Raw genomic sequence first — 14,957 nt, 5'->3', positions numbered from 1 at the left:
GGGTTCGGGATCCATCGTAACGCTGGTAAGACGCCGGTGCAAACGTAAACGAAGTGACGGTAGCGACCCCCAATAGATGCCTTCAATGTGCGGCGGCGGTAGCTTTCATTTCGGCAGCTGCTAGACCGCACCGCTAGCTCCCAGAAATCACGGAGTCTCCGTTTACGTCACGTTTTATGTCACTCCGTCCAATGACGTCATAAGAGTTCTCCATGACGTCATAAGAGTTCTCGAGTTTGAATCGGAGTGGCGGGCAAAACTTTTTCAACTTCGAATCCAAATTTCTTTGAAATAAATGCATCTTTCGCTCCCAGACAACCGGCAACAAAGCCATGAAATGCCGAACTATCAGATTTTGCTAACAAAAAAAATTTGATAAGAGTTCTCCTCACTGTCCCTTTAACATGACGCTGTAGCTTTTTTTGAAGTGCAGTTAGATATTAAGGGACAGAAACGTGGTTTAACTTCATGTGCCCATTTCTATTGTTTGCTTGTCCTCTTTGGAATTGTAATTCTGGCTTCAATTGCAGGCAGGCTTTGCAGTAGGAAAGCGTGTTTCAAAGCTGAGTGGTGTTTAATTGAATCTGATGTTAGAAACACCTACACAGCTATTGTTTTAAAATACGTTTCTGCAGTCACTTGCGTGTGACTCGAAGCATTTCAGCTTGACATGTTGAGTGCTTTGGTTTATTCAAAATACCTTGATTTTCAGATGCAAGTTTGACTACCACAAATTGCGAGGACGAAAAAATGTCTTCTGGACAGAATTTGCGTTCTGGTATTCGCGCTGTGAGCCGCTCTGTGTCAACTGATTGCACCAACATGGGAAGTCGTTGCTATAAATATACAGGCAAGACGCTGACCCGCAAGAAAAGCTTCGCAAAAAAATGCCACTTGGTAGACCATTTCCATAGTACCCACACTGATGAGCGTCCGTACCAGTGTGACCATTGTGGTAGTAGGTTTGCACGTAAGAGAATCCTGGTTAAACACATTAGTACTCACATGGGCGAAAGGCCATTCTAGTATGAGCTGTGCCTCATGGCCTTTGCACGAAATGACGACCTCAAGAGGCATGTGCAAGCCCACAAGGACATGAAGCCATTCCACTGTCGCCTCTGCGGAAAGTCATTTGCAGTTAACATTTCTTTAAAACGCCACGAAAAAAATCACACTTGCAGAACCGAAGTTTCATAACGTTCAGCTGCCTTTTGCCAGCATTCCCTATGAAACACGTTGCCTATTTGATAGCTTGGTTGGACAGATAATGATAAAGAACACACTAAAGCCTTTGGTTACACGGCTACACAGAACTACCCTTCCAAGTGCCTTTCTCTCAAGGTAACATGTGACTAGCTGAACTCGTACATAAATAACTGTGATTGTTAAGATGCATTTTGTTAAAGGGGCTCTGAAACGCCTTCCGAGGAGAGCACATTAATTCACTTAATCACTGCACTGTGTTGCCATGAAAACCAGAGCCAAATAATACTCTTCTACACGCAGCAGATGACCCACAATCACGCGTCAAAGTTGGCGAGCCCTTCCCAGTGACTTTTTCTTGCTCGCACCCTCCTCCGTCCCCCGCATCTGCGTAGACAAGGTGAGAGGTGGCCATTGGTTAGATCCTTTCAGACGTCGGGCAGCTACCGTGGCCGCGGCCAATAAGCCGCTTAACTCGGGCGGGTCTGGAAGCTTTGTTCCCAGAGGGGGGTCGGCGAAGGAGCGCCTACCTTCCAGCGTGCAAAAAGTGACGAGAGGAGAGGGAAAGGCGCGAAGACGCTGAAATTCAAATTTTAACTACAGATAACTCAGCTTCTACAAAGCGCATTTAAAAAATCCTTGCTGGACACTATTCGTGAAGTGGCGTGCTTCAATATCCCAGGCATGCTGAAACTTTATTAGAGCCCCCTTCACAGGCCCTTTAAGATAGCATTGTTAAGATGCATTTTGTTTCCAGTGGGACAAAGCTTTTGGGTACAAGGCTTAAAACTACGCACATAGGTGGGTTAAGATGGTATGGAGCAGGTAGAGTTTATACGTGTACTTGTTGCACATATGTAGTATTTGGAAAACAACCTATAATTAATGAATGGAAGTGATGGGATGTGCCTGGACCTGCCCTTTTCAAATGTACTGCACTTCAGTCTGGGATAAGCGCTTCTTTTGCTGGTGCAAGCCCTTCCCTTTCTGCCAACCAAAGGGTGACTAATCATATGATCATTAAGCCATTTGATTATAACTATTACAACCATTGCTCGTTAATTATATATATTGTAACCATTATAAAGGGAAGCTAACGAGTCAGCATAAGCCAGCACAGAATGCAGCAAACATTTTTTTCCTCTAATCGATGACTACACAATGCACATGTGGTCTTTCTTTGCAAGACACCAGATTTCTCATTTTGAATATTTTTTAATGTGATCGAATTGCAGATGGAAGCCAAACTTCCAACAGTGCATGGAAGTTGGTAGGATCTGTGATTTGTTCTGTTTGCTTAGCTGGACCGTGTCTTTTATTGTGCTAGCACTTTGACCTCCACTCACTGATTTCGCCACTGTCTGTCAAGCGATGCAGAAGCAACCTAGGCCTCACGCGCCCCGTCAATGGCAGCACCTGCCATCGCAGGGCAGTGACGCATTGCTTAGCTGCTGCACCACTGCCTCAGAAGTGGTATGAGGACTCCCAGCGGTCTATGAATGCAAAGCAGAAATTGACCAATTCGCATATATGTGCATTAACCCAGTAACGCTATCATGTCGTACACTTAAAGGTGCACTAAAGAGGAATCTGAACTCATCTTTTTACCACGGAACTCTATCTACACATTCAGGGCATTCTTAGAAACTTCGAATTATTGTCCTGTGCGGCCGATTTCCCTAATTTAAATCGGGTTAAACGTCCCGGCTCCCACCTTTTTTTTTAACTCGACGCAGTAGGTAGGAGGAGTAAACCAAGGCGTCTGCCAGTCCCGTGGCGGCTTGCCGCTCTGCCATCGGCGGAGTGATACGTAAATGAGAGTCCACGTGTATTTTTATTTCCGTGGGCCTAATTTGTGGCTATGTTGTCTGTAACTGAAACTGCTTATTATTCACAGAAACCTATAAAACAAAATAAAAGCGAAAGCGAAGCCGCCACTGGACTGGCTGAAAGGCACTCCATGCGTTGGTTGACTCCGCCTACCTGCCGCCTTGAGTTTAAAAAAAGGCGGGAGCCGGGACGTTTAATCCGACTTGATTAGGGCAATCGGCCGCACAGGACAATAATTCTAAGTTTCTAAGAATGCCCGGAACGTGTATACACAGTTCCCGCGTTAAAAGACGAGTTCAGATTCCTCTTTAGTGCACCATTAATGTAGAGCTTAAGTGCCCCTCCAGTTTTAGTGTGCTAGTGCTAAGGCGCCCACTCACTGGGAAGCATATTACATAAAAAAAGAAGCTACATGCATCGGCAATATGTCCGTCGGCTTTTTCCATAAGTAAAACAGGCTCTTAACTCTAGAGTACCCATAGATATCTAAAGAAAGCGTGGTGCAAAGGACACCTTTTTCATCTGTTATGATTTTTCATATTTTGATGTCATGTGTGCATGTTTGGCTTCATTGCTGAATGGTATATATGTGTTATCGTCACTGAAATAAACTCGGCTGTTAGTCCAGCATTGTCCTGCATGGTTCTCCATGTCTGTCTTTCCGCTGGTCTTGTTTCATTTGCATTGAAAAAGTGGAGACTATATAGGAAAATGGTGTGCATGTTGTACGCCTGCTTCTGTGTACATTAATTTTAGAATGAAAAGTGTAAATCTTATTTTGTTTACCATCGTACATGTGTGTACAGTTGCGCCCCGTTAATATGGACACTTTAGTTCCCAAGCAGGACTGTTCATATAGCGAGTCGTCCGTAATAACGAATCGTAATGGAAAAAAATGTTCAGGAAAAAAAACTATGTTAAGGTCTGCATCTGTGCATAGTGCTGGCAAGCAGAGATAGAATTACAGATTTGGAAGCTACGTGTCCATTATTCTGGCTGCCATTATGCTTGAAATAATGTGCTACAGCTTGATGCGAATAGTGGTCTACAATATGCATGAGGGCATATCATGGCTAAATGACCTCACTCTTGCTGTGACTAATTGTCTAAAATTCAAGTCACATTAACGGGGGCTGTAGTAACAAGGCATAACCGTATAATTCTTCAGTTTTATTTCATGGTTGGTAGTTGTTTTTAATATTCTGCTGTAAAAACCTGATTTTTACATTAATGGTTGGAAAAGCAGGTATTGCTTTCACTGAACCACATTGCAAGAAAATCTTTGCTGTTGCCAACTAAACGCATTATCAGGTTTTAGTCTGCTACTGCACCTAAAAAATTGGTTTCCTATCCCTTTTCAATCCACTTAACCTCTGTCTCAATGGTGATGGTGGTTTTAACTACTTCATTTTGAAGCAAAAAAAAAAAATGACTGATGGTTTAGCATAGCTAAGCGCATGCTATCGTGCAGTAGCACTAGTTACGGTGGGCACTTACGGTTCTTAAGTGCTGTGATGTGAAAGTGTCCTTTACACTAAGGCCTTAAACATACAGGCATTTGCACTAAATGCCTTTACCTGTAAGACATTTGCAATCAAGGCCTTCTACCAAGTTGTACCCTTCACCCAGGTGCAGGCGTACACCTGGCAGGTTGCCCAAACCCCAGTGGCCAGGCGGGCCTCCTGCCATCAGGCAGGCTTCAGAGATGTATGTATGTATGTGTAGATGGATGGGTGTACCCATATATGTATGTATGTATGCCCGAAATCTGAAAATGCTCCTAGTAGTGACCCGCAGTGGTGGCTCAGTGGTTAGGGCTCCCTGCTACTGATCTGGAGTACCCGGGTTTGAACCAGACCGTGGTGGCGGTGTTTCAGTGGAGGCGAAATGCAAAGGCGCCCGTGTGCTGTGCAATGTCAGTGCACGGCAAAGATCCCCAGGTGGCCGAAATTATTCCGGAGCCGTCCACTACGGCACCTCTTTCTTCTTTTCCTCTCTCTGTCCCTCCTTTATCCTTTCCCTTACGGCACGGTTCAGGTGTCCGAGATGCGAGACAGATGCTGTGCCATTTCCTATCCCCAACAACAAATTTTCAATTTACCTAGTAGTGCTGCCGCATTAGAATAAAAGGGCTTCAAGAGTGGGCTCCTGCTCGTCCACGGGCCTGAGCGTCACAGAGCTCTGTCCACCAGCCATGTTTGGCCAGCTGGTTGAGCAACTCTCAGAACAGCCTTCTTGGGGAAGTAGGGGGATGGTGAGCTATGGGGGGGTCAATGTTACATGAGGCCCCTAAATTGCGATTCTGGTGTGCATAAAATGCATTTTCAACTGGGTTTTGGTGTGAGGACCTTATTTCATTTGGGCTCTTTTAATGCATTCACATTGGGCGCTTAAGTAACCTTGGGAGGGGATTGTAATAGCATCAGCTTTCACATTTGTCGTTGCTTCTGTTGCAACTTCACCTTTTGTTGAAAATTCCCCTCTCTACTTCTAGGGGAAAGACCCGTAGGTGGCTACCAAGGACGGAAGAGATTCTGATGTAAATGGAGGAATGCGCAACCTGAGGGTGGTTGCCACTGGGGCAGGCCAGCGGGTGGCCACCATGGAACGTGGAGGACTGGCTCCAATCAGCTTTCACTGATTAATGCGCTAAGCCAGCAGTCTAAGCTTTTCAAGCAAGGAGAAGACCTAATGCATTGTCATTGCAAAATGAGTTAATCGTCCCCGTTTTTTATTAACAGGCATCTGAGCAAGTGTCGTCCAGCCCAGAAGTACAAGCTACCAGCGGAAAAATCAGTGATCTGCTGGCAATGTCTAATGGATTCATTGCTTGTAAACCAGTGTGTCAAGTCATGTGGTGTGTGACATCTTTGCACACAGTTGAACACATCAAGCTCTGTCCCGTTGTGCAAAGGGCTCATCCAGATAACTGACGTAGATGGTGCATATTGTGAAAGATTCCATGTGTGGCATTGTGTCTGAGCATAGAGAATGTCTACATGCAAAAGAAAATTTGTTGTTTTTTACAGGAAGCTCTGGTAGAAAAGATAGTCTCCATAAGTAGCCTTTGTGCACCATTCTTGATGTTTCATTGTCTGCTTTAAGTGCCTGTCGTTTTCGCATCTGCCTTGCCATGCTTGTTTATAAGACTCTGCTATCCACTAGTTGAAATTTCTTTGCCATGGGAATTTTCTAGTTTTTCATTTTCTTTGCACCCATGCACAGAACTTTGTGATGGAACTTGCTCTTGAAAATCAGCAACAATGGCTTTTCTTGCAGTGCAGTTTGGATAGTGAGATATTACATTGTGCAGCCTTTAGCTTAGTTGCAGCTTGGTTTAACTTTGTCCTCCTATCGCTCTACGTAGTCTTCACTTATTTGCAAGCTGAAATGTTGGCCTCAAATACATGCAGACTTTGAAGTAGAAAATCTGGTTTCAAAGACGAGTTGTCTTCAATTGAATCATGCTGAAAATATTGGCACAGCTGTTGTTTAAGATACTCTTCTGCATTCACTTGTATGTGGCCCTGGTGCCAAGTTAGCTTTGACATGTGGATGGCTGTGACTGAAAATACTCGTATTTTCATGATGCAGGCTTGGCCACCACACATGAGGACGGCACACCTTGTGAACAAACTTTACACGGTGGCATGCTCCCTCTCGGCCACTGTGCAACAACTCTTCCTACCGACGTGGCAGACCAACAGGGTGGACACCTGTGCAGCTACTGCACTAGGGGCTTCAAATACAGGAGCACACTTGAGCGGCACCTTCGCTCCCACACTGGAGAGCGTCCGTACCAGTGTGACTACTGCACCAGCAGATTTGCACTGAAATGCAACCTGGTTACACACATCCGTACCCACACGGGCGAGAGGCCTTACCAGTGCCAGCTGTGCCCCACGGGCTTTGCGCTTAAACGCCACCTCGCACTACATGTGCGAGCCCTGCATATGCGAGCCCACAAGGGCGAGAAACCGTTCCGTTGTCATTTCTGTGAAAAAACATTCACACTACATAGCACTTTACAACACCATGAGAGAAGTCAGCACATTTAAAAAACCCGAGTTTTATGGAGTTCTGCTGCATTTTGCAACCATTGGCTGTAACAAACATTGCCAGTTAACTGCGCCACTAGTTACGTTCGCGACCTTGACCAAATAGTGAAAAGCACATATCCGGAACTAAACATTTGAATGTCTTCCAAGTGCCCTTCAGGTGCCCTCCTCCCAAAATAACATCACTGCAGGCATGACTATACGCAGAGAGATATGTTAGTCTAACTGTGCAGATTCATTTTCTGAGCTTCATTACCAGTTGCTGCATTCCAATTTGTCAAATGTTGACGTCTCGCTTTGTAATGTATGGGTTGCATATTTCAGTATTGAAAATTGCCACCTCGCTATTTCTCATTTCTATAGACTGTGTAGTTCCGCTGGCATTGTTTTCTTTATTATAATAACATAGTTGCTGCTGTTGTGGCATTTTGCTGCACATAGTATTTTATTGACATTGGAAACATATTTAAATAATTCAGAAAGAGGGCTTCGCTCATAAACCTTGTGTGTTTTTGTGCAATGCCAGGACATTCTTGCTGGCAAAATGTAGTGGCTGCATGACGACTAAGATCAGCATTTTTCTCGTTTGTCACAGTGTGGGCTCTTCCATTAGTGAAAAACCAACTGATGTGCTTGCAGAAACTTGTTGGAATGCAGTAAGAAATTTAGAAATCCTTGCATATTCTCCTTTTTCTGTGTGACAGTTACTTTGTTCCCTTACATGTTCTGTTACATTTGGTGTCATAAAAAGTTCTGATGTACTTATTTTGATTTATGATTTGCATTGGAATGCCCAAGTGTTCAGGTGCTTTCTCAAATGGTAAACTTTTGGTCACCAACAGTCATGATATGTGGACCACAATTGCATAAAGGTTCCACAGCATATGCTACCAAATCGCAGTCAACACTTAATGGTATTTTGAGATGAATTACCCTGAAAATTTTTCTTCGGCTGCGGGGGGCTGTGGCCTGCCAGGTGTGCAAAAATATCTGTTGCAAAAAAACAGGCAATCAGATGGTCTTGTAGTGAGGAAGTAATTGCAGAGAATGCTAACTATACTGGGCATGTCCATAAAGAGCAGGGGGCAGGGCACAAGCTCAGTCTTGCTCGCTAACATCATTGATCAAGCTTTTTTTTTCCTTTTGCTGTCTCTATTGCCCTTCTCCACAGCAACTGCCTTTTCGTCTTTTCTTCACGTTTATTTTTCTTGCCCTCCGGCTGTGAGGCTGCTTGGAATTCTGATGTGCGTGCTCATTTGGAGCTTGGTGTAATTTTATTTGTCATTTTCTTGGTGTGTTCCAATTGCAGTAACCTGTCTTTATGTGGTTTGCTTTTTGAGTGTACTTGATGTCTGATTGCTTTCCTTGTGTGATATAGAGCATGTTAACGTCAACCCTACATTAACGAGTTTTAAATGAGTGGCCAGAAGCTCTATAAATCCAATTTTCTCGGTGATAAATGCGTCTTTTGCTGCTACACGATCATCAGCATACCCAGAAAGAGCCGAAGAGTAAACATGTTTATGATAGCAATAATTGCATGTAGTCTTCCTCAGTTTCCTAATGAAGTGGAGGGCATTAGATGCTGTCCCATCGTGATAGATTCCATGGGTGACATTGTGTCTTAGCACAGAAAACTGCAAGCTAGAGAAACATTCTGATCATTTGCAGAGAGCTCTGGTGTAAAAGATATGCTGCTGCATAAGCAATACTTCCTTGCGTGTATTTTGTGCTCCATTTGTGATTTACTTGTGTGATTTATTTGTGATTATAATTAGCTTTAAGTACCCACAGTTCTTGCACGTGCTTTACCTTGATTAATTGTTTATTAAGCTTTTGCTACCATCTTAAGTGAAATATCTGACATGTTACTGTGATTTTTCTAGTCTTTTTTTTGTGTGTATGGACAAAAACATGCTCATGAAACATGGTCTTGAAAACATGCGGAGACATGTGTCCTGTTTTCTTGCTGTTCATTTAGGTATTGAGAGATTGTGGAGTACATAGCTTTTAACTTGGTTTAATGTGCTCATTTCTTTTGGTAAACTTGTATTCTTTTACTGCTGGAATGTTGGTTTCAAATGCTAGCAGACTTTGCAATAGAAAAGGTTGTGTCAAAGCTGAGTTGTGCTTAAAGGAGTATGAACATCAAATTTTGTTCGCATATGCTTTCATCTTCATAATTGTGTGCAAGACATTACTGCAGTAGCATTACATGAATCACAACGTGGTGTTCGCTTACAACCGCTAAATAATTCATGATTTTTTTCACCTGTCTAGGTTTCAATGGCGGAGTAATGGATAATGATCGATGAGCTCCGATCAAGTCTCTAGATTCATGTTGCCGTTCCATGCTTGCTAAACGTTGGCTGTCAAAGTGTCGGCACTTGGTAAAGCACAGTAGTGAAGTTACATTTGTGACATAGTATTCGTAAATGCTGCCACATTGCGATGTAACAGTTTACTCTGTATTGCATGGTTTTTTATGGGAAGTCTGGCTGATAAAAATGTAGCAGCCAGGAAATCGCAGCACTTGGGAACATAACAGCAGGGTTGTACTGTACAGGTCAGGTGAGGCATGAAGAAAATTGCTATATAATCGCAGCTTCTTCATTGCAATTCCAGCACTTGATGTATGCAGCTCACGTTAGGATGTATGCAGCTGGTGTTAGCATTGTAGTAAATTAAAACAGTGAGGCAATGATTATATTGCAGTTTTAATGCTCGCATGACCTTTGACTGATGTAGGCATCGCTCGGCTGTTGAAACTGAAACAGAGGGAAGAAAAAATTCTATTATAAATTAATGGTAGTTGGCAGGTGCCACGTGGTGATCCATGTATACTTAAGTCTTGCACGTAATTGCAATGATCGAAAGACCCAACCAAAAATTTGGTGTCTATACTCCTTTAATTAAATCTGACGTTGGAAATACCTTTCAAATGCCCTTCGACATTTGCTTGTGACTCAAGTGCAATGTGTGCTTGACATGCAGAGTGCTTTAGTTGATTCAAAATTTTTTGATTTTCAGTCGCAGGTTTGACTGCCACACATTACGAGGATGGAGTGTCTTCTGGACAAAATCATGCTGGCATGCACCCTGCAGGCTGCTCTGTGACAGCTTATCGCACCAGTATGGGTAGTGACTGTGGTGAACGCATAGATAAGATGCTGTACCAGTGCAGCGATTGCAACAAAAGCTTCAAAAAGAGAGGCCACCTGGAAGAACACCTCCGTATCCACACTGATGAGCGTCCGTACCAGTGTGATCACTGCACCAACAGGTTTGCACGAAAGAGTATCCTGAAAGAGCACCTTCGCACTCACACCAAGGAACGTCCCTACCAATGTGACTACTGCAACAGCAGCTTTGCAAAAAAGAGCAACCTTAATGAACACCTTCGACGTCACACTGGGGAGCGGCCTTATTCTTGTGATTACTGCAGTAGCACATTTGCACAGAAGAGCACACTGGTATTACACATCCGTACCCACACGGGTGAGAAACCATACCAGTGTCAGCTGTGCCCCATGGCCTTTACAGGTCAACAACGCCTCGTGAGGCATGTACGATCTCACAAGGGTGAAAGGCCATACCAGTGTAGGTTCTGTGAAAGGACGTTCGCAACGAGCCACGGTTTAAAATGCCATGATGGAAGGCAGCACTCTTCGGAAACCCCAAATTCATAAAGTTCTGCTGCCTTTTGCTAGCATTACCTGTGCAAGCATTGCCAACTAACCTGTGGCAGTATATTTGCTTGTCCAGCCATGTGCGCCAAGCTTTTATAAAAAAATAAGCATGTAAATACCTGCTACTTACAATGCATGTCGCCACCCTTCACAATTGTGACCGGAATTGGTCGATACATGGCAGCATGTGTGTTTAATAAAACATGGTTTTCAGGCATAAGGCTGAAATTCGCAGTTTTGACTTTTTTTGACGACTTACGTGCACTGGAGAGGTTGCTTTGCTTGCAAGCTTCTCCAAAGCGCATGTATTTTGGCGTGATTTAGTCTAAGTTTGTTGGGCTAGTGTCGAGGGTAACCACATTTTCAAGATTCTAAAAACTTATAATGGATTGCAGTGGGCTACATGCCTGTCAATAATTAAGAAGCCTAAATTAATATAGTTAAAAGTTCACTGCTCGGTATTATTTAACCAGCCTGCTAGTTAGCACGTCTTAACTGTACTCTGATGTGTTACACGGCTGTCAATGCTATGCCAAAAAAAAGAGCGCTGTTTCAACTCAAAAAGCCTGTATATAGAAATTGCAGAATGTCTTAAGTGAAACATTCTGTATACATACTTGTTGAATTTTGGACACAATTACAGTAGTTGGGTGACAGCAGCATAACAAAGCAGTGAAATTTTTTACTGTTGCAAGTTCGCCCCTTTCGTTAGCAAAAGTGTTAAGAAAGCAATAGGGTGCAAAGCCAAAACAAGCGAAAGTAACCCTGTGTGCACAGAGAAGTCGGACATACGCAGATGTAAGCCCAAACCCCACGTTGATATCTGTCAGTCGAGGGAAGCCAGCACAGATTGCAACCTGTGTTTTTCAGGTTATTGATGACAGCACAGTAAACGCGTGGCCTTTCTTGGGAGTGCAGAGGCACTTTGTGAGAAGGCAGAAGTTTATTCATGAGAATTTTCTCTGTGTAATCAAATTCCAAATGGCAGTCAAACTTCCAACGGTGAAAGGAGAGATTTGAACTCTGTGGTTTTTCTAATGAGTTTTGGTGCTGTCAAAGGCATATACTAATGTGCTGCCCATTTTAGCCGAGGTGGTTCTTTCTGCAGGAAAGCATAATTCAAAAACAACTTCCTCCATGCACAGCATTTAAGTTTGTTCAATGTGCATTGTGTATGGATGCCATTTCTTTCACCAAGATTTGTGCTGTTTGGTTTATTAGAGTTTAACGTCCCAAAGCGACTCAGGCTATTAGGGACGCCGTAGTGAAGGGCTTTGGAAATTTCGACCACCTGGGGTGCTTTAACGTGCACTGACATCGCACAGTACATGGGACTCTAGCATTTCGCCTCCATCGAAATGCGACCGCCGTGGGCGGGATCAAACGTGTAGAGGGGGGTCATTTGTGAAGTTTTCTTTTCCTGTAGAGAGAACCATATTGGCCAAACCAGAGAATGTATGGATGCTGAAGTTCACTGGGAAATTCTGAAGCTCAGAACGCCTTCAACTGTCGCAAGATTGGCTGCCGTCCACCATTCGACCGCATGCAGATACTATGTAAGGGCAGATACCAGATGGCCCATGAAGTTATCAAGGTCTTCTTCGTTCAGAAGACTGTCGATGTGCATTGCATAGCCATCGATTAACCTGCAAGAATCTATGAAGCCTACCAGATGTGGCTGTTAAAATAGCACGTATTCACTACTGGTTCCAACAGCACTTGTCAATCATCTCTCATAGCCTGAGTCACTTTGGGACGTAAAACCCCCATAAACCAAACCAAACTTGTCATGTCACAATTACTTTAGGCTGCCTGGTGAACTTCAAGGTGCCATGAAAATTTTTTCATTAGTATATATAGCTGCCTCTAGAAAGGACGTGTGAGTCTACAAGGTGTGTCCAAGTATTACACAGAAATAGCTGATGAAATGACACTAGATTGTGCATAGAAACAAATTGATTGCATGAGATAAGCTCGATAATGCGATTGGTCAAGCTTTTCGTTTTTTTCTTCGTTGTCTTTTTTTTTATCCTCTTCCAAAGAGGCTGCTTTTCAAGCAAAAAGCTTCACTACGCTAGGTAAAGCAGTCCTCGCGTATGCCGGAGAAGGACCTTCAGCCCAACCACGTTCATCCCTTCCTTATGGGGTGGTTGGGGTGTCCACCGATATATATGAGACAGTTACTGTACCATTTCCTTTCTTCAAAACCAATCTTCAATTTTCTTTGAAAGCAAAGGAAAGGTGCATAACGGGCCACCTGGGACAGTGGATACCTCAGTTGCACTTCAAACCTACCTGCCAGTAGTGACAGATGTGCACTGCACATGTGGGCATTCACAACGTTCTAGCAGAAACGCGGCACTGAAGCTATAGACCCCGGCGTTCATTGCCATTGGTATTGACAACGTTCTAGACTCCAATGATCTTGAGGAAAGGAAGGCACATAACTGGCTCCCTGGGACAGTGGATGCCCCAGTCGCACTTTGTGGTATGTGGGGGTGGTGAGAGAGGGATGTGGGCTGCATGCATTAGCACTGACAGCCGGCACTGCAGCAATAGGCCGCAGCATTCATTGGGTGGAAAACCTCGCGATCAACCATTAATTTAACTGCCAGGGTGGCAGGGTGGGTGCACTGCCTATCCAGTGTGCGGAACGCACTCAATGTTATAGACGCCAAGCCGCGTCTAGTTGCCCGATATACCACACCTTTCGCTCTGTAACCAGATTTAGCAGTTTTTGAACCGCAGCTAATTTTTTTCTTTTCTCTGTTTTTTACTTTCCCTCTTGCTCCAAGGGTCCTAGTGTTTCTGGTGCGCATATATTTACTCAGATGGAGTTTGATGTGATTGCATTTATCATGTCTGATTTCTTCTTGTAGGGCCATACCTCGTAAGTTTTTGCTCATGTAATGATATAAAACCATATCATTTGCTGACTCTCTGTCGTCTCTTTTTGTCTTCCCAATGAAATTTTGGCAGCTTTTTTGTTTACAGGAAGCAGGTTCTCTGCTTGATCTCAGTTTTTTGCATGGTGTGACTGCCTTTCAGGGTAATAGCTTTATGAGGATGTTCTGTGGTTCTAGCAGTGTAGTGGTTCTAACATAGCCACCTGGCAGAAGTCAGTGAAACAAATGGATTAGCTAAAGTCTAATTGCACTAGTCCAAAAGTTCGTAGATATATAGGTAAGAGAAGAAAAAAAAATTCTGGAGGGCACTTACGTCTGCTTGCGTGGAGGAATGTGAAAGCATAGAACTTTCTAGAACTCTGGTTTTTTCCGTGGCGCCAGTATGCATTCTATTAATTTTTTATTTTTCTAATCTTTTTTTATTTTTAGTATTTTTCCCTTCCATGTCCAGGTACTATGTTGACGTGGCTATTGTGTCGACGAAGTGTAATTAATTACAATTCAGACAACCAAATGCACTATCTAAGACAATCAAACTTTTGCACATTTATCTTCACAGAAAGATGTAATCGTGAGGAGAAAGTTTTGCTGACATGAAACATGGAGCTAGTGTGACGTCAAAGTGTAATTTTCGCGTTTAATTAGCCCATTACGCCACCGCGGTGGCTGACTGGTTATGGCACTTGGCTGCTAGCCCGAAAGACTCGGTCAAATTTCGATAAAGGCGCAATTCTAGAGGTCCGTCTACTGTGCGATGTCAGTGCACGTTAAAGAACCCCGGGTGGTCGAAATTTCCGGAGCCCTTCCTACGGCGTCTCTCATAGCCTGAGTCGCTTTGGGACGTTAAACCCCCTAAACCAAACCAATTAATCCATTACAATTCATCAACCAAATTTTTCCCGCAGCAAGGTCTCATCACGCACTACCTTAACAATAAAAATTTTGCACATGTATCTGCAGAACGACACAATCGTGCAGAGAAGCTGTATCGACGTCCGTGGCTATTGCGATGAAGTATAATTTTTTAATTAAATAATAATACCACATCGATCAAATTTTTAACAGTGAGATCTCATCACACACTAACACAACCAAAATTTTGCACATTTATTGTCACAGAACGATGCAATCGTGCAGAGGAAGTTTTGCTGACGCGAAACTCTGGACATAGCCATCTAATGCTTTCGCTTTAAAATATGCTTTTCAGGAGACAGTGGTACAGTGTACTAACATTGGCCACTTAAGGCATTTATTTATCGCCTCCAGATGTG

General features: G+C 43.5%; 1 protein-coding gene across 1 annotated transcript in view; it reads left to right on the top strand.

The window, feature by feature from the left end:
- Positions 1-14,957, top strand: part of LOC144134321 (uncharacterized) — a 30,872-nt gene that overhangs the window by 4,033 nt on the left and 11,882 nt on the right. The window contains exon 2 of the mRNA XM_077667259.1: positions 6,628-10,774. Within this exon, the coding sequence (XP_077523385.1) occupies positions 10,184-10,774 (591 nt within the window). The 5' untranslated portion in view covers positions 6,628-10,183. The remainder of the gene's footprint in view (positions 1-6,627; positions 10,775-14,957) is intronic.

The sequence above is a fragment of the Amblyomma americanum genome, chromosome 5 (genome assembly GCF_052857255.1).
Source record: "Amblyomma americanum isolate KBUSLIRL-KWMA chromosome 5, ASM5285725v1, whole genome shotgun sequence".
Lineage (NCBI taxonomy): Eukaryota > Metazoa > Arthropoda > Arachnida > Ixodida > Ixodidae > Amblyomma > Amblyomma americanum.
Note: the sequence above shows the minus strand (reverse complement) of the source record. Positions and strands in the feature narration are given on the sequence as shown.